The sequence below is a fragment of the Pinus tabuliformis genome, chromosome 1_2, assembly GCF_031772625.1.
Source record: "Pinus tabuliformis cultivar Carrire ecotype Pingquan chromosome 1_2, CPIR1, whole genome shotgun sequence".
NCBI lineage: Eukaryota > Viridiplantae > Streptophyta > Pinopsida > Pinales > Pinaceae > Pinus > Pinus tabuliformis.
In genome coordinates, this window is record NC_142298.1 from 869345030 (window position 1) to 869364273 (window position 19244).

General features: G+C 40.7%; 1 protein-coding gene across 2 annotated transcripts in view; it reads left to right on the forward strand.

Moving 5' to 3' along the window:
- The first annotated feature begins 660 nt into the window (after nt 1-660).
- LOC149208703 (sphingosine kinase 2-like) overlaps nt 661-19244 on the forward strand; it is a 181794-nt gene continuing 163210 nt past the window's right edge. The window contains exons 1-3 of one of the 2 annotated variants that reach the window (XM_089396156.1): nt 661-1305; nt 2579-2701; nt 11949-12049. In XM_089396156.1, the coding sequence (XP_089252282.1) occupies nt 969-1305; nt 2579-2701; nt 11949-12049 (561 nt within the window). In that variant the 5' untranslated portion in view covers nt 661-968. The remainder of the gene's footprint in view (nt 1306-2578; nt 2702-11948; nt 12050-19244) is intronic. The other variant, XM_089396155.1, reaches the window with a different exon arrangement.

Genomic DNA, 19244 nt, shown 5'->3' on the forward strand with positions numbered 1-19244 from the left:
GTTTTTTTGGTTGTTAATTTAAATATACAACTTTAAATGAAATTATGATCTTAAAAAATAAAATCCAACCCGTGAAAAATCTAAAACACTTCCATAACGCAAAGTAAACTTTTAATTCTAGCGAACTCTTCCAAATTTCAAACAAAACTTTTAATTCTAGCGAGCTCTTCCAAATTTCAAACAAACTTAATTAAGAAAATATAATTAAAATGCACACCAAACACAAAATTAAGAAAATATAATTAAAAAGCACACCAAACACAAAGAGTTTTACTTTTACTAACAACAATTATTTTTATGACTGGTAATATTAAATTCCCTTGTATTTAGCCATCAAAATTCCCCGTAACAAACATTTCACTTGTAAAATTCCAACCCTACCTACCACCCATAGGTAACTTATGCTTTATCCGTCAACGGAGATCCATGGATAATTTAGGATATCTTAAAAAAATTGACTTGAGTAAAAAAATCACCTCTCATTAGTAATCCACCCATAGGTAACTTATTCTTTATCCGTCAACGGAGATCCATGGAGATTTTAGAATATCTTAAAAAAATTGACTCGAGTAAAAAAATCACCTCTCATTAGTAATTCGTTGACTGAAGCGTCCGTATCCTGCTGAGAATACGCTTCAAAATAAAGGAGGCCAACGAGAATCCAGCCAGAGAATCCAGCCAAATGTACTTTACGTCGTAATGAACCTTAATGCTTAGTGTAACACACCAGTAAATAGTCTGGGAGGCGATCTGGGTGGTACGGATATTTACCTTCTCGCCTGCTGCCTAAATTCCCCTCGCCGTGAAAACTCTATTACGGGATGAAGAATTGCTCGTGACTCGTCACATGCCGCCGTTAGGAATATTTTTAGCGCAGGCAGCGGCTTACTTCCACCTGACATGATCGAAGAATATTCATCAACTGACGGATTTCGATTCTAGGGTCTCTCGACGAGGAGAGACCAGGGATGGAGTTCACAGGAGAGCAGCAGCAGTGGGATGAAGTACTTATGAGCGAGGACCTGCAACTCAATGGCCTCCATGTGACCGTGACTCTGTTCCGCGGAGGGCTAATCCGCTGGACTGGAGCCACTTCCGGAAGCCTGATTATAGAGAATGATCTCTTAGGGTTTAGCAGAGAAGGTTCGAGCATTAGGCTGCATTGTTTTACGAAGCGGGAGGCCGATGGCTGGTGCGGTGTGAGCTCCGGAAACAGGGTGCTCAAGGACGTGTGTTTGTGCCCGAAGAACCAAGAGAATTTTAGTAATTGGTGCGAAAGTATACAGACATGCCTGGACGCTTTAGGTAAGGCCCTGTAATGTAAATTCGCGATAATTAGATTTGATTTCGTTGTTGCATTTTAAAATTTGTTGTCTTTGATTCATTTTAGGTGTATATACACGGAATACCGGCCTTTTGGTTCGAGAAATAAATAGAGACGAAAGTTTAAGATCTTACAGTCCGTTGAAGACGAAAACTTTAATTTTCTTGTCATAGAAGTGAAATCAAATTTTTTTTTTCTTTTTCCAAAATAAATTTGGAAATTACATGTTGAAGGAGATAAAATTTCATTTTATTTTTAGAAGTGGAAGCTTTGAATTGCTTTTTTCTGGGTAATTAAATAAATTTGGGAACTATAAGGAAAAGGGGATAATTTTTTTTAACATTCCACCTAAATTTTTTAACATGACAGAGTTTGTGGAGAAGCTTTATTTTATTTAAGCGGAAGTTAGAAGCCGAAGTTATAATTGGTGATGATGATGATGATGGTTAACCTCCGCTGACACCAAATAATGGTCTATCGAACCTAAATAAACAAATTATCTATTTTGATTTAAGATTTTATTCCTATGCTCAAAAAGCTTGGAGAGAAGCCTCCAGAGCTCACTATAATTTTGACATTGTAAAAGGCTAGGAAGGTCAGTATTGTAACAAACATTGTGAAACTGAGATTTAATGTGGTTATACGCGGGGCACTCTAAGAGGAAGTGGTTTTCATATGTTCCTATTCTCACATATATGGCAGATCCTTTCCGTCCATGGCGTTTTAGGAACTGCCCAACGACCTGTTTCACTATGGAGCTCATGAGAATTCGTTCTAATCTTTGCTATATTAATTTTCTTCTTTGAGCTAGTTAAAATAGAGAGATACTTTTAATCTTCTAGGGTGGGGTTGATGACCTTCTTATCAGCTGCTCAAATTTTTTTTCAAAAAATTAAAGATGGAAGTACGCTAATGTCCCCAAACAAGAGCTAGAAAATTCAAGGGAGTTGAAACTTTTTGGTTGAGAATTAAATAGAAGTCAAAGCTTTAATATCTTACAATCTCTTGAAGATGAAAAAAAATCATTTCATTTGAATAAAGTTTAAACTTTGAGATTTTTTATTATTATTAATTATTCATTTATGAACGTGTTACAGACTATCGAGAAACTTGAAAAATCAATTAACAAAAAAAATTAAAGATCGAGGATGAGCTGAAATCAGAAACCTTAGCTAGGAAACTCAAGCCAGTTGAAGTCTGTGTTTCACTTTATAGCCTTTTTATGCCTTTTTATTTGTTGATGTCGTGTTGCAGAGCGGCCGAAAAGATTCTTGGTGCTTCTGAATCCTTTTGGAGGGAAGAAAAATGCAAGAAGAATACTTCAAGAACATGTGAAGCCGCTGCTCGATCTGGCCAAAGTCACCTTTACTTTACAAGGTACTTGAACTTGTTTGTTTTTTGGATCAGCAGCTCGTTTAATTTTTTTTTTTCACGGTTTAAAATATTGTGAGGGAGTGAAGGTGTAAAATTTCCACCAAATTCTGATCTGCTGTTATGAACAATCTGAAATAGAAATTTCTTTTCACACAAACTCAGAATTTCTCTACTCTAATTGCAGCAGAATAGAACAGAAATAATTGCACACATTCACACAATAAAACACACAAAATTTCTAGGGAACCCAAACCAGGAAAACTCTCGCTTGCTTGAGAATTTTATTGAAGAAAATTAGAGCAATAGATCTCTTACAACACACTTGCTTCACTAGAGAATACAATGAACTCTCAGCCTTACACCAGGCAAGAAACAACTGGGCAAGAATACTGATCTTTTCTCCCAAACCTGTGCACACTAGCAGCCCGAAATCCTTGCGCTATTTCTCCTAAAAACCCACATAAATCAGCTCCTATTAAATAGGGGTATTCCCTATTTCTATGCACACTTCCTTGGGAATTGCCTCACTCTCCAATAACTCGCACAAGAACCCTTGGCTCGTTCTCTTCACAAGCTCGTGCTCAACAACACAATGATGATGCAATTGTGTGCCTTCGATCTCCTTATAAGCAATTCGATTTGGCTATTGTTAGTGAGTTTTCTAAATTAGGAGTTGAACTGGAGCTTTTCTAGTTAACAAAAGTCAACACAAGTTGTTAACTGGATCCTCCTAAAATTTAGGAGGCTAACTCCACTTAAGCTTTCAATTCCCAATTTAACTCACACTAGAGGACAGATAACTCGTCCTCCACAAACTTACACTAGTCAAACTGCTTCTTGAACTCGTCCTCATCACTGGAACTCGTACATGACTAAGAAGATCTCCAAATCGATTCCTTGAATTAAGGCACAAATCAAGGAATCCATTCCTATGCTACTTTTCAACACTCCCTCTTAGCCAACAATGGATTTTGTCCACCTCCCAACTTATCTCTATGATGAACAAAACGCCTTGGGCAAGATGTCCGCTGTTTTCTCCCTTGTTGGAATGTACGGTAGCTTGACTATCCCCTTCTGCACACAATCTCTAAGATGGTGATATCGGATCTCGATGTGCTTCAAGAAATCATGAAACACTGGATTCTCAGAGAGCTTAATGCAATTCTGATTATCACATTGTATCATGGTAGGCTCCATCCCCTAGTTGAAAGGCCCCACAAGTAACTTCCTCATCCAAATAACTTCTCAAGTTGCCTGACTAGCAACCATATACTCGGCCTCTGCTGAACTGAGTGCAACTGATCTCTGCTTCCTACTATACCAAACTGCTGCTCAGTGCTGACCCAATGCTAAAGATGCCACTTGAAGTGCTCTTTCTATCTGTGGAGCTCCCTGCCCAATCTGCATCTGTGAAGCCCTCAAGCCTCACTCCATCAACCTGTCTGTACCACAATCCATAGTCCACTGTGCTTTTGAGATATCTCAACACATGCTTTGCAGCAACCTAATGCACTCTAGTCGGTTCCACCATGAATTGACTCAGCTGGTTGACTGCAAAACAAATATCAGGTCGTGTGTTGACCAAGTAAATCAATGACCCAATGAGCTACCTGTATACTGTAAGATCCACTTGCTCTCCTCTGCCAACATCCACCTTCCTCTAGTTTGTGACTAGAGGTGTGGCCATGGGCCTACAATTCTGCATATGAAATGTCCAAAGAATATTTGTTGTGTACTTTCCCTATCCCACGAAGATCTCACCATCACCCTACCAAACCTCCAAGCCAAGGAAATAGTGCATAAGCCCCATATCCTTCATCTCAAACTCCCTTGCAAGGTCCTCCTTGCAATCCTGGATCAAGCTCTCATCTCTAGTCAATATAAGGTCGTTGACATAGAGAACTAGAATGAGCGGAAGCCCTCCAACCATGATGTAGTACAGGTTGGGATCCGCCTCACTCTTAGTGAAGCCCAATCCTCGAAGGTAGCTGTCAATCCGAGTGTACCATGCTCTCAGAGCCTGCTTGAGCCCATTGTGAAAATTCCTTGAAATGCAGCAACTGGAAATTATTCTTCTAACTGGTTGGTTAATTATTAAGCAGTTTATTTGCTACGGCAAACAACGAACAATTTAGACTGCAATTCTAAGTTGCATGAAACAGGGAAACGGGTACGAGTTTCCGAAACGGGCACGGGTACGAAACATGATCCCCTCCAAATTTTGGAAATGGGGAAACGCAATATCTATATCTATATATATATATATATATATATATATATTAGGACATTTAAGAAATATGTGCAATCATAAAGCATATATGATACATTCTAATTTATTACATTATGATTAAATTGTCAATTGTCAATTGTTAATGCATAAACTATAAGTCTCTAAATTTACATCACATTTACTCATGAATGATCACATAATGAAAATAGCAATATCCAAAATCAACAATGAGAAATTTCTAATTTCTTGTCTCATGCTTGATTGGGAGTCTCCTCCTACATAGTCAAACGACCTTAGTGCTCTTGATTAAATACAAGTTCCATACCCTAGTACCCTACGTGCTCTTAATTATTGGGAGTCTCCCCTGCATATAGGGCTTGGTTCTCTTCATTAATATAAGTTCCATACCCTAGTACATGACAAAATCCAATTGAAACATTGCAATCCCCCCAATCCTGAAATCTTGAAAAACAGATAAGTCTGTTGGATTTTGAGTGAGATCTAAAATTCTACTTTCTACATATGAAATCCAATGAGGGCTAAACCACTCTCAAACATCCTAAGTCATTTCATGGTAATGTTAAAAATTTAAGTAAAAGGATGAAAATGAAAAATAAAGAAGAATGCCACCATTACCATAAACATTCTTAAACATTACCATGAACTGCATATCAACACTAGGGCCATAGGCTTGAACATTAGGCTGCCCTACTAAAAAAATCCTCTTTTTTATAACTTGCGAGGCACCTAGAAGCATCCAGAAGATATTTTAGTTGCCCAATAAAAAATTAGAAGCAAAAAAATTAAAAAAAATACAAGAAAAAGTCAAGTTAGAAGAGGAAACTCCACCATATGGCCTAGAAATGCGTTTCCAGCTGTACTGGCCACGTTTCCTCCTCGAGAAACGGGCCAGTACGGCCGGAAACGAGTTTCCAGGCTGTATGGTACGAGTTTCCTTGTTTCCGTTTTGTTTCTGGCTGGAAACGGACCCTTCTCCAACGTTTCCTACAACTTAGCTGCAATTCTTCACAAATAAAAATACGTTGCGGAAATAAAATATGCAGAATTGAGAAAATATAGATTAATCACACATACAAATTGACACCGTTATTTTTGGACAATTGTCCTCGGAAAACCCCAATGTGGGAAAACTGATGCGGTAGTTGAGGGTTTTATTATTATGCAATAGTAGAAATTCTGAGTACAATAATTTGGATGCTTAGTCTAACAATCTAATCTGAGATAAATACTGACAAAAATATCTGAGGGAATTTACCCTCCTCCACTAGCAATCCTGACCTGATCTGTCCCCACAGTCAGCTCCAACTCTGCTGTGTGTCAACCTTTGCGCAGGTCCTGTGCAGGTTGAATTTTGCATTGCCTATAACTACCTGTGTGTGCCCGGATTTGATTGCCTCTACCTTTGAGATCAATTCGCTGACCCTCTGGAAGAAATTCTCGACACTCATCAACTGAATCAACCTCTTGCTAGGCTGAATTGAACTACCCTCTTGAGGCTCTGTGCAGCCCCTGCGCAACCTCCTGGAGAAATAATATGACCTCCTCTCTTGACTCTGTCGGAACTGGAAACTCCTCTGGAAATCTGCTACTCTGCCCCTTTGCCACCTGCTACTCGATCACTGGCTTGATCTCACTGCTGAATCACCTGCTACTAGAAAATCAAACTGCCTTGATCACTGAGTATTTGCATTGGTGTATTCTCCATCTACCCCATCGACCTCCTCTTATAATCTCCAGTTGAGACTTCAACGACCATGATTAAGTCCTAATCAATGACTGAGATCATCTCTAAGTCGATCCATGTGAGTTTCTAAAGAATTCTCACCTTTCTCAATTAATTCCTATTAATTAATCGATTTCCCTAAGTTAGACTTAGGCATTTTTTAATTATCGATTAATTAATTTAATTGAGCTGTATCTAGGTGGAATTTCCAGAAACAATTTCTGGGTTCTGGAGAACTCGTGTGTTTTAGCCTCTCCACAAAGTTTGAGACTAGAACACCATCCGATGCTACAAAAACTAACACTCCCTCTTAGCGAGGAAGGTGTTCTCGTACTGCACTACTACAACACCATGTCTCCGCATCATCCTCCCATTCACACTGTTGATGTCTGACAATTGTCCCTACCTGCCACTGTCCATCAACCATTGTGCTAACTCTGATTCATATGCTACTCGCTGTAGCTGAACCATGTTGGATTTGTGCTGCTGCTGACACTGTACTATATAACCTGTACTGCTGCCAACTCTGCATTTGCACTGCAACCCAACTAACACTCCCTCTCACTATTGCTGCTATTACAACTACTGCAACAAAGAAGTATCCAGAAATTTGAATCAACTGTGTCTCTGTGCTGCAACTGTCTCCTGAGTCTCTGACTACTACTAGCCTTTGCACTGTCTACTGGGAAATCTGTGCTGCTATTGACTCTGCACTGTGCCTCCTGCACTGCTAACAACACTGCTCTTCACCCCTCAACATCTGACTACAACTAGTTTGCAATTGCCACTCTGGAACTGACTCCATGGATTGACATTGATCCTCCTGCTACTGAATACTGTGGGCCCCTGTAGCAAAGGTATGGTTCTGTTGCAACAATCTGGAGCTGATCTCCTTGTCCCATCTGCGCTAGACCCTGCCCGGATGTCTGCAACTATGGGACTAAAGCTCTACATCGTCCCACTTCTCTGCGGGAGGTATAGCTGCATACATGGCGAAATCTTCCTCTAGGCTAGAGGAAAGATTATCGATCTTTTCCAAACGCATAAGTTTTGTAGGTGGAGGCGACTCTCTTACAACTACAAGTTCATCTCGGATATCCTGAATTCTGGTGAGATAGGGGGTGATGCCTTCACCTGTAGCATTCAAATATTCCTTAGCTTTTCCTTCAGGAACACTTGCGCTGCTCGGAAGGATTCTGATATAGTGTGGCAATAACATCCCAAATTTCGTCGGCCGTATCCTTGGCTGCAATGTGTGAGACTATATGATCTTGAACTCCATTGAGAATCAACTGCTTCACCTTGGCCATCTTCTTATTGTAATTCACTAGTTGATCTATATCTATAGGTACGGCTACAACTTGTTCTGCGTACGTCTTCAGACCATACTCGTCTAGCAGGAATGCCATCCTGGCCTTCCAGATACAATAGTTTGATGCACCCTCTAATCTGTCTTGATCTCGGAGTCCTGCTGAAGCCATCACTACAAAAACTCAACCTGGGACGGAAATCTCCCTCTTTCACCTGCTCGACTGCTAGCACTGCTACTCACACTCCTTCCTGGAGTGAGAAAATCTGCTTGCTGCTACTGCCTACTGCAACTGGAAATTTTGGATTTTTGAAACTAGAAACCCTCTGAGAGAAACTCCCTCTGTGTGCAATTTCTCTTCCTCTTCCACTCGAATCTGCTTAACAATTCTGCTGCGTTGCTCTCTAGAATTACTTTCCGGTTCTACCTCTGCCTACTAGAGCTCTGCTCTGCTACTTGCCCACCTGGATAGGCCCTACGCAGACCTTGGAGAAATTATGCTGCTGCTCTCTTTGGACAATGAATTTCCCCTTCTTTGTCTTTGAGCTACTGATCCGATCAAAATTGCTCTGATACCATGTGAAAATTCCTTGAAATACACCAACTGGATATTATTCTTCTAACTGGTTAATTATTAAGCAATTTATTTTCTATGGCATATAATGAATAATTCACACTGCAATTCTTCACAAATAAAATTATGTTGTGGAAATAAAATATGTGGAATTAAGAAAATATAGAGTAATCACACACACAAATTGACACCGTTATTTTTGGACAATTGCCCCCAGAAAAACCCAATGTGGGAAAACCAATGCAACAAATGAGGGTTTTATTATTATGCAACAACATAAATTCTGAGTACAATATTTTGGATGCTTAATCTAGCAATCTAATATGAAAGAAATATTGAGAAAAATATCTATGGGAATTTAGCCTCCTCCACAAGAAATCCCGGCCTGATTTGACCCCACAATCAACTCCAACTCTGCTCTGCATGAACCTCTGTGCAGACTCAATTTTGCACTACCTGGAATTGCCTTTGTGCGCCTAGATTTGACTGCCTCTGCCTCTGAGATAATATCGTTGGCCCTTTGGAATAAATTCTTGACACTCAGCAACTAAATCGACCTCGTGCTAGGCTGAATCACATTGCTCTCTTGAGGCTCTGCGCAGCCCCTGCACAACCTCCTGGAGAAATAATATGACCTCCTCTTCTGACTCTTCCGGAACTAGAAACTCCTTTGGAAATTTGCTACTTTGCCCCTCCGCTACCTGCTACTTGATCTTTGGCTCGATCTCATTACTAAATCACCTGCTACTGGAAAATCAAATTGCCTTGATCACTGAGTATCTGCGCTGGTGTATTCTCCATCTACTCCATCGACCTCCTCTTATAATATCTAGTTGAGACTTAGTGATCAAGGCAGTTTGATTTTCCAGTAGTAGGTGATTCAGCAATGAGATCAGGCCAATGATCAAGTTGCAGGTGGCAGAGGGGAAAAGTAACAGATTTCCAAAGGAGTTTCCAGTTCCGGAAGAGTCAGAAGAGGAGGTCGTATTATTTCTCCAGGAGGTTGTGCAGGGGCTGCGCAGAGCCTCAAGAGAGTAGTGCGATTCCGCGATTGTTTATTGAACACATGGTTCATGCAGGACTGAAATGTAGCGAGGGCATTGGTTAGCCCAAATGGCATAACCAAAAACTCATAGTGCCCATAATGGCACCGAAAATCAGTCTTCGGGATATTCTGCTCCCAAACTCTGATCTGATGGTAGCCAGAGCAAAGATCTATTTTTGGGAAGTACCGTCTCCTTTCAACTCGTCCATCAATTCATCAATCCTCAAAATCAAATATCGGTTCTTGATTGTTTTCTTATTAAGTGCCTGGTAATCGATGCACATCCTCAAGGTGCCATCTTTCTTCTTGGCCAACACCACCGAAGAAGCAAAGGGACTAGAACTAGGATGAATGTGGCCCAACTGCAACAACTCTCTGATCGTCCTCTTGATCTCGTCATTGTATACTTTGGGATGACGGTAGGGGTTGGTAATGACTGCCTGAACCGCCTCCTCTAACTCTATGACATGCTCAAATCCTCTATCTGGTGATCTACTTGGAGGAATATCGCCAGTTACCTTTTGATGTTTTTGAAGCAATGCTTGGGTATCCTCTGGATACTATCAAGGCTAATATGGTGGATTCTTGTCAGAAATGTAACGCTCAATTGCCCATTCTATGTCTCCATGCTGCAACATTGCCTCCATGCTGCAACATTGCCTCCATGCTGTGGGATGACACTATCTTGGGTGGTTACTAATGCATGGTCCGCAAGACTACCTTTTTTCCATCTTGTTCTGTGAACTTCATCTCCATCCTCCTCTGATCTGTAGTGTACTTCCCAATGGAATATATCCATTGAACTCCGAGTACCACATTGGTATTTGGTACATCCACCAAAAAAAGTCATTTGTCAATGTGTAATTTCCTATGGTTATTTTCAGATTGGGAATCCACCTAGTGCACTCTATCTGATGTCCACCCGATATAACCATTGTGAAGCCCTTAAACTTCTCTGTCACGACTCACAATCTCCCTCTCATCCACCATGGTTGCGTCTATAAAGTTGTGGGAAGCCCCACTGTCAATCAATACTGTCACCTTATGTCCCAACAGAACCCCCCTGACTCTGAATGTGTGGTATCGAGGAAGTCCTGATATGGATGCAATAACTGGGTCTTTAGCCCCAGCCTGTGAAGTCTCCTCACCTGCTGCCTGGTGTCCCCGTTCCTATACCGACTCCTCATCCTCCTCTTCACTATCACTATCTGAATAAACCTCAATGTAATGGGCTTTACTGGTCTTGTCCTTCCCTACACATCTGTGCCTTGGTGCCTAATGCTCTTGGCAGCTGAAACATAGCTTTTTCTTCCTCAGTTCTTTCCGGGTCTCCTCATCCATTTTTGGTTTCCCAATCCACTCCTTTTGAAAGGGTTATTTGGGCTAAGCAGCTCAAGAGTACTAATGTTGAAATTGTAAAATGACTAAAGATTCCCCAAATGAGAGCCTCCTTTCTCTATTTATAATTGTTGGCCTCTCTCTCCCTTGGTGGCCCCCACTTTCCACTAGTTCATCCTCTTTCGTTTTCTCTCTCTTGCTCCACAATGTGCATTCCCTTTTTGTCTCTCTTGTGGCCCCCACTTGCCAATGAGCTGCAATCTTTCCTTTTCACCCAAGATCCTCAAGCCGACATCATATCTGAAACTCGAACTACAAAATCATATCTGATACTCGAACTACAAAATTGTGCTATGCCTAGCACCTCCCCAATAAACTTAGTTAATCTCTTGAAATGAAAAAATCAAAATTGGAGATATTACAGCCTGTATGCACTGCACCTCATAGATGCTCTTGCTACTGCTGCTGTGCCCATATTCTGTGTAGACAATGGGCAGAAGTGTGCCATGATTGTGGAGACAGAACTACCAAGCAACAGGAAAAAGTCTAACAAAGGCACCCTTCTACAGGGTGAACAGATTGAAGTGTTTATCTCACTGTATCTGATAATCAGTATCAACAAATTAATCACCAGGTATTCAAAGCAAAGATTATAGAGAACTTGCGTACCAAGAAATCGGATCCAGATGCTTATTCTCTTCTTCATGTATATCCTATAGAAGCAAGATTCGTACTCTTAGAATACTTGGTTAGTAATTAACTTCTTTCGTCTTTCATATTATGCTTCTATTTAAGACCTTTTCTGTGTACCATGGACACAAATTTCCCTCAAGGATTTTAATGAGATTAATCTTCCTATTCAGAGGCAACAATTTTTTAAGTATTCCTAGAGTCATATAGATCTTGACTCTCAATGTTTTTTTATTTAAAACAATGAAATATTATTGTGTTGTTCTGCTCTAAAGCAACAACAAGATTAACACTGTTTTTCATGTTGTTTCTTGCCTCAGAAACTAAATTTCAGCTCCATGCAAAAGATATTGCAAAGACAATGGACCTATCACAATACGATGGCATTCTTTGTGTCAGTGGGGATGGTATTCTTGTTGAGGTTTGTGAAGAGAACCTTTTTTGATTTGTAGATATCATAATGTTTCTGAACTCCATGAAAGATAGTTTGTGTCTATGTTCTCTTACCCCCGATAGGCATCTACATTTTTTTTGGATAAAGTGTTCATTCAAGGTTTTAAAGCCTTTTATTTAGTAGTGCATTGACTCAATTGGGGGAGTTGTAGATAGATTTATTTTAGTTTGATGTTCACCACATTCTATTTGTTCAAGCTAGCAATATGGCACAGTTGGCAAAGAAAACAAATCAAAGAACTATTTCATGTAAAGCGTTGACACACAAAAAAGCTTGCAGCTTTTAATACATAAGCATTCACAATAGTTGTACCAGCAGTGATTAAGTGGTTGATTGGGAATTGCCAATGGTGCTATGGCCCCATCACTGATAAGAAGCATGCCACCGAGCTATGGGAATCTCATCTTTACTCTTAGGAGCATATTGTCCTAGGCATTTGATACAATGATAAATACTCTCCTTGAAGAGGAAAGGCACGTTGCACTCAACTGTCCAGTTCCAAATGTCAACTAGGGAAGGTACCAATGTGACATTGTACAATCCCTCTGCACTTTAGGCTAATGCATGCTAACCTTAGTGGGGAATTGCTATGCAATCTGAAGATAACTGTTGAACTTTGCTTGCCAAAATCCACTTTAAGTCTGGAGAAATGCTTGCTGTAAGTTAAGCATGAGACTTGATATCTGCATTAAATGAATTCCAAACAGCAACTAATATACAAATTTATGCTTCTATATGACAAATAACTCTGATTTCTGTGCAAATCTGCTAACCTCAAATCAGTACTTGAAAAGCGCAGATCTGCGTGGAAAGAAGTGAAAATAGAGATAAAACTGCAAACTTTCTTTGCGACCGTTGTGCCTTGCATTCAATCGGAGATGGAGTTGAAAATTGATTGGGTGGGGTGATTCCCACTGTCAATCAATCAAATAATTCATGTACAAGAAATAAAACACATCAATACATGAGATTTAGCTGCCAAATAGATGATACCTTTACTCCATTTGCCGCAAGTAAAAAGTTTGGAGATATTGGCTTCAACTTCAAAGCATTCAATGTGACACCAAATCTTTTCCAAAGCGCCTTCCATCACCAATTTAAGGATGGAACCACTTGTACAGGATGAGAGCAACCTCCAATTCACACTGAATGATATGCTCTCTCACACATTGAATGAAAAAACAATGAGATGAAAGATGAAAGACTAGAGACTCAAGCAAATAATGGATGCCGAACCCTCATTAACTTTCCATCCTTATACATTGAGCTTGGGGGAGTACCAAGAGTATTTCCCTGAGTAGGATAAATAAAAAATAGTGGAAGGTCTAATAAAAGTCTTCAAGTAGGGCACATGATAGAGAGAAGATAACTACCCAAAAATAAGTTAAACTCTCTGAGGAATAGATCTTGTGAAAATTCCTTGAATGCAACAATTGGAAAATATTCTCCTAACTGAATGAAGTTTATTTGGCTTCTATTAATTATTAACGACAAATAATGAATAATTCACTGAAGCATTCTTCGCCATAAAAAAAACACTGCGGAAATATAAATATGGAATTGAGAAATAGATGCACCCACATAATAAAATGACACTGTTATTTTTGGACAATTGTCCCTAGAAAAACCCCGAAGGGAAAACCAGTGCAGCAGATGAGGGTTTTATTATTATGCAGCAAATATAGAGAATTACAACTGGATGCCCAATTGACAATCCTCCGACACTTTATCTCAACTGGAAATAGACTGGAGATCCAAGATCTCCTCTGCAAATCAACTCGGCCTCCTCTGGCCTGCTCGCACTCCTTCCTGACACTCGCACTGGCTGCTTAAAATGTGCATTGCTGGTTCTGAGTAACTCACACAACCTCGAAAATGCCGCTTGATGAGTTGTCCTTCCTTCCTTCGCCTTAGGAATCAATTCACTCTCCCTTCCGGAATTGATTTGACCTCTAGCAACTGAATCAATGCTCTTCCCGACAACTCGCACTAGCAATCTGGGCAACTCGCACTAGTCTGTACGAACTCCTCTACAGATAAATTCGGCCTTCCTTTCCTGACTTTGGATCATTGGAAGACTTCCTAAGAATTTCTCCGGAAATTCTCACTGCTACAACCCTTGCTACTCTCTCTTCCTTGCGCCCCACTGAATACTGTGAACTGGTTAATTCGAACTGCCTTGCTCACTTGATGTGTCTTCTCCAATCCCTTCGACCTGTTTATTTTTTCGTGCAATTAAAGTTAGTACAATATTTCTAAAATTCTGATAATTACTTTTGATGTAGATCTTCTTTTAACTTGTTCCAATATATCATTCAACAATTATACTTCAGAAATTCAACAATGAAGAACAATAGAATAGTAGAGATCATAAAGCACAAAAGAGAGACAAGATTTACCCTGGGAAAACCCATTATGGGGAAAAGCCAAGCAACATTTTCAATAGAGAAATTCCTCTTGTTCAATTAGAGACACACCTAGACCTATGGTCAAACTTAGTCTTCTCCTCCAAGTCAAGTCGTCCAAACTGATCCTGCACTTTGTTCTTCTTGTTTGATCTAGAAATTTCGGCTTCCCAGCAACTGTCCAATAGCCCAAAATTTTGGTTTGTTGAAGAATGTAATTAGTGTCAGTCTTCATAATTGTATTTGAGTCATGATGTAATGTATTTGTTAAAAGAAGGAAAGAGAAAAATTATTATAAAAGAAAATTTATTGTATGAGCATTGGTTTCCTGCTCTATGTATTTGTTTTCTAGGTCAAGCCTCCATTGAAGGCTTTTAGGATTCATTATCATTGTCATTACATTCTAGACCCTTCTTGGGCTCTTTGTGTCAAAAAGAAAAAGATTATTTTATGTAAATTAGTCATGTAATACTCCACCATCAAGTCGACCTACCCTATTCTTCATGTCAGCCTATTGAAGGAGCTTCGAACTACTTTTTATACCCATACATTCGACCTATTGGAGAACACACACGTATGGCATTCGTTCTGCAACTAAGGCACAGGCGATTTGGCTGTTTCCTTTGACACTCTAGGCACGCGCAGGGGGACGGGGAGCTCACTCGAGATATTTTGATGACACCCAATGCACTAGGGGAGAGACTTCACAACGGTGGCATTGGGTTGGTGTGCGAGTTGATAGCCACAAGTTGGAAGATGAGGTGATCATCTACAGGGGTGGCATATCGTTCATCACTAAGCCTATGCCTGGGGAGTTGATCACGAGGGAGACGTGTGTCATTGTTAAAATTGGAAACTAGGGCCAAACTCCATGTGGGTCATCTTATTTATGGCAGCTGATATTTTTCTTGGATCCCTCTCATCGAGAGGTGTAGGATTGATCTAAAGATCATCCGATTCCGGTAAGTATTCATGGAGTTATGAATTTATTAGCGTTGTAAGACAATTCGTCAAGGTCGACCAGCAACCAAATAAACCCCACATGTGCTCAACGTTTTAGTATATATAGAGGTGGCCTTCAAGTTATTTGAACACACTTGGGATCTCTTCCTCTCTCTACTTGTCTTTGGGTTTTAGTAGGAGGAAAGATCCTAAGGAATAACGTTGCCTTGATCCAGAGGGCGGAAAAGCTGGAACTGCTAAAAAAGCCGGAAAAGCCGGAACTGCCGAAAAAGCCGGAACTGCCGAAAAAGCCGGAACTGCTGGAAAAGCCGGAAGTGTCGGAAGTGCTAGAAAAGTCGGAACTGCTGGAAAAGCCGGAAGTGTCGGAAGTGCTAGAAAAGTCGGAACTGCTGGAAAAGCCGGAACTGTCGGGAACAGTCGGAACTGCGGAAACAGCGGGAGCATCTGTCTCTGAAGGAGAGCAGCATGCAAGGGACAACTAACTAACATTGGGACAGTTGTATGGTACCTAGCAACAAATACACCAAGCATGCAATGTTACAGCTAGCATGCAAGGGACAACTAGCATGCAACAACAAGCATGCTAGGGACAACAAGCAAGCAAGGGACAACAAGCAAGCAAGGTGCAACGAACACATAGGTCAGGATGGCAACATGGTGCAACAATGGCACATAATGCAGTACAGTGATGATTAATGAAGCGTGATGAGATGCAACATAATGATGATGGGTGCAACATGGTGCAGTGTGGTGAGGTGTAGCATGATGACGAAATGCAGCACAACGATAGGTGAACGAGTCACCTTGGAGAATTAGTTGAAGAAGCATGTCTTCAACTGATCTCATGTATCATCTTCTTAGAGATGATTTATGCTCTTATCTACATAAGTCAAAGTGTTGACTTTTGTTGTAAACGTACTATCTCTCTCTCTCTCTGTGCTGAACTATTGAAGAACATATAAGAAGAATTGATCAAGGGTTTCCCCACATTGGGGTTTGTCCCTGGCTAGCGCCACATCTTGTGTCCTCTTGTCTTGGCTTGTCTTCTGCTATTTATGTTTATGTTCTATCTGCAGTTTACTTTAATGCTGATGTGATTGCTAATTTGGAAAAGATATGGAGCTAACTATGAAAATTGAAATAAATTGCTCTAAGCATAGAAGATACCTAAAATTAACATGGTATTAGAGCTGAGGTGAAGACGATGCCCAAGCAAGAGTGAAAGAGCACTCACCAAAGATAGTTGGGAAAGGACAAAAGGATCAGTGGATTCCTCATCCCTCTTCAAATTCACCAAGGGTGAAGTCGAAGCAGAGAATATGGAAACCAAGTAACATTATGAATACCTCCCTAATTAAGAGGGAGTGATGAAAAAGTGTAACTAGGTTTAGTCTTCATAATGACATGTAACTGTGATTTTTGTAAATGATGTAAAGAAGGAAAAATAAAATTATTATTGTAAGACTTGCTTCATGGGTTTCATGAGCAAGAGATTTTATTTAGATGGCTCCAATTGAGAGCCTTAGGATTTGTCATTAAAGTCAAAGATTCAATGTCATGTATGAAGAACCCTTCTTGGGAATATGACAAATGTATATGAGTCTATAAAAGTGTCTAGAAGCCCTCCAATGACAAGCACTAGTCCTCTTCATGTCGGCCTTAAGATGTATAAGAAACTCATGTTGGCTCACCTTATATGGAGACACACCTATTTGAAATGTTATGTCGGCTTATATTGATAGGCAAACAACTATATATAGGCGTGAAGGCACTTCGCATTTCCACAGTCAAAAATTCGGATATCCCTGAGATTTTCGGATAACAATTTCAGAGTTCGGTTAAGGATGTAGAAGGAGCTCAGACTAAGGTACAAAAGTGGAGATTGGGTGTTGTCAAGGGAATTCTGGTCCCTCTGAAGTTCAGATCACAGTGATAGTGAGGGAGAGAACGGTCTCTTTATAGACCATAGTTTGGTGCTCTGAAATAGTCACAGTTCCATATCATAAAGGACCTATAGTTCGGTATTATACCACAATGATTCGATATAATTTCTATCTCATAGCAAAGGAAGAATTCAGTGTCTCTCAGGAAGAAGGTCACTAGTATGTGACTAGGCGTTGGTGTTATTATTTGAGGAAGTTCTTGGTACTATCTCAGACATAAGGATTCGGTTCTATTATTGAAGGAGAGGTTCATTACAGTGACCTCAGTGTGATATAATTACATGACTATAGCGATCTCATATGATGCAAGATCTGAAATAGAAGATGTCAAGAAAGAGTGACTGATAAGGTGGAAGAGGACTAGTGTCTTGGTCTTGGAGTGGCTAATAGGTCAAGGGTCCTAGTCTTGGTATTTGTCAATTGGAATCTCTATAAGAAGAATTTGTGCAGTTTTTCCTCTCAAAGAGAGAGATTTTGGCCCTGGCTGATAGCCTACATTCTGTGTCTCTTGTCTATTTTATGTTCATGCATTGGTTACTGTTTGATGAAGAAGAACACTAATAATCTATGAAGAAAAAGATAATAATATAAGAAGCAAAAAGCATTCACAAGCAGTTACTAATTGGAAGAGAAATCACCTAATGCTAATGCCCTAGATTTCTCAACAAAGTCTACCATCCACTATCCCTCATACTCATGTAGTGCCTTAGACTGCCTTACCGAAAGTGTATCATGTAGCTCCCTAGGAATCACCTCCCCAAGCGTGTGCCCAGAGGCGGAACATATGCTCCCTTGGCAGTTGCCCATGCCATCCCTAAGCATGTATTTGTCAGTTCGTGCACCCACCAAAATGCCTCAACTCGAGAGTCTCCCTCCTGCCCATGAGACACTGTGTCTTATCCAACTGTCTAGGGTGAGCCTCCCATGTCTTGTTGCTTGTACTGAGGGCTTCATGGGGTAGCGACCCAACCCTTAACAACTATAAGCCATGCTAGAGAGTGACAGGTATGTAAGTCCCCATGGGTATGACCAAGAGTCTGCATCGACACCGAGAGGTAATCCCATGGATTCCCCCCTCTCTCTATCCTGGCCTAGTTGATAACTCTATCGAAGACCTGACTCTGTTGAACTAGATGTCCCTAGATGCTCACCAGTGCCCCTATCCATACGGGGTGAGCTGCATCCAATGGTCTGCCTCCTCCCACTCCATGGTATAAACTTAGGCACCATAGCATAACGCCATGCATCTACGTGCTCACCTGCAAACCATTGCTCAACACTGCATGCTCCTACATGCTACTGGATGCTAGGATCTAAGACTGAGATAGTACGTGTCGATCCGCACCCTATCGATATCACCACCTCCATTGTCGTATCACCGTACCCTCTGATGCATGGGCATCTTCTTCAAATCGTCCCTGAGAGACACAAGAGGTGAATCCCCAGGTGAATCCCCTTATGTACCAGTGGTGATGCCACCACCGTGCTACTCCTCGGTGAACGTTGAGTCCCAACTAACTGCAGAGAGTCTTTGGCCCCAAACAAGGCACTATTTGGTGGTCTACCAACACCACCTCCTCCAATAAACTCTTGCCGGACTATGCTGATCCTCCCGTGATCCCATGTACAACCATCATACCAAAACAACTCAGGGAGTCCCCTCACAAATTGACCGACCACTACCACTGACTGAGACTCCCCTAACGAAAGCGTGCGGTCAATTGTTGGGTCAAATATACCACCAAGGTTGTAGTCAATCTGTGTACCTCGTAAGTGGTAAGGTAGTCCCACCTAGATCCCAATGCCAACTTGGGCCTCCAGTATCCCGATGCTTGAACGTTCCTGCTGACT